General features: G+C 40.8%; 1 protein-coding gene across 1 annotated transcript in view; it reads right to left on the bottom strand.

Moving 5' to 3' along the window:
- Positions 1 to 880, bottom strand: part of LOC122342641 (TBC1 domain family member 22A-like) — a 28,459-nt gene that overhangs the window by 12,317 nt on the left and 15,262 nt on the right. Inside the window, exon 7 of the mRNA XM_043236611.1 lies at positions 397 to 462. Coding sequence (XP_043092546.1) covers positions 397 to 462 — 66 coding nt within the window. The remainder of the gene's footprint in view (positions 1 to 396; positions 463 to 880) is intronic.

Below are 880 nucleotides of genomic sequence, written 5' to 3'. Positions count from 1 at the left end.
TTTTTTTACATTTAATTTACGTGAAACAATATTTTAAATTGATTAAAGTGGTTTACAATATAAATATGAATAAAAAAAATAACAAATCTCCGACTTGGGTACATATCCTTAACACAGTAAACGCTTACTTTTAGGTTGGACTAGATTTTGGTGCATTCTTTCAAACGCATCGATGTTACGCACGGATCATGTTTACGACGAGCATTTAAAAAAACACTGAAAACACTGACCACCACAGTCATAATTCCTCCTCGTGTGTTACATTTAGGAAATAAAAACGCACGCGTGTCCATTCTGAGATGAACCGTTTGTATAACATGCTTTCTTGTGGCTGGGTGTGAGTTTGTGAGGATGAACGAGTCAAGCTGAGTAAAATGGGTGGTGCGAACGTCTCACCTCTTGCACAGAAGCTTGTTGAAAGAGAGGTATAAGAGGATTAGTTCTCGGTATGTCAATGTGAATCTGCAGGGAAGAGACACAAAAAGAGGAGCACAAGCAGGTTAGGACAGAACGGGACCGGCGAGAAAGCTCGGCGGGAAATGAGCCCGGACGTTTAAGTCCGCGAAGAAACTCACTACATTCTGGTATATTACTTCCTGCGTACCCTAACGCACGCTTTACGACATTTTGGGCTTGAGACTGACCAGACAGAGAATTTGACAGACGGATAGATAGATAGATAGATGATGATTGAGTGACATGCTATTGAGTGGTTGGAGAACAGAAGCATGTGACGTGACTCTGGGAGGTCCATCTGTCCTTACCTCAGTTACCTTCGGCTGCAGAACTAAACTTTCCGGACTCATCCGGGGAATATCTATATGAATCTGATGGTTCAGAAAACACACACACACATACATACATATATATATATATATAT

Source organism: Puntigrus tetrazona, chromosome 4 (genome assembly GCF_018831695.1).
Source record: "Puntigrus tetrazona isolate hp1 chromosome 4, ASM1883169v1, whole genome shotgun sequence".
NCBI lineage: Eukaryota > Metazoa > Chordata > Actinopteri > Cypriniformes > Cyprinidae > Puntigrus > Puntigrus tetrazona.
Note: the sequence above shows the minus strand (reverse complement) of the source record. Positions and strands in the feature narration are given on the sequence as shown.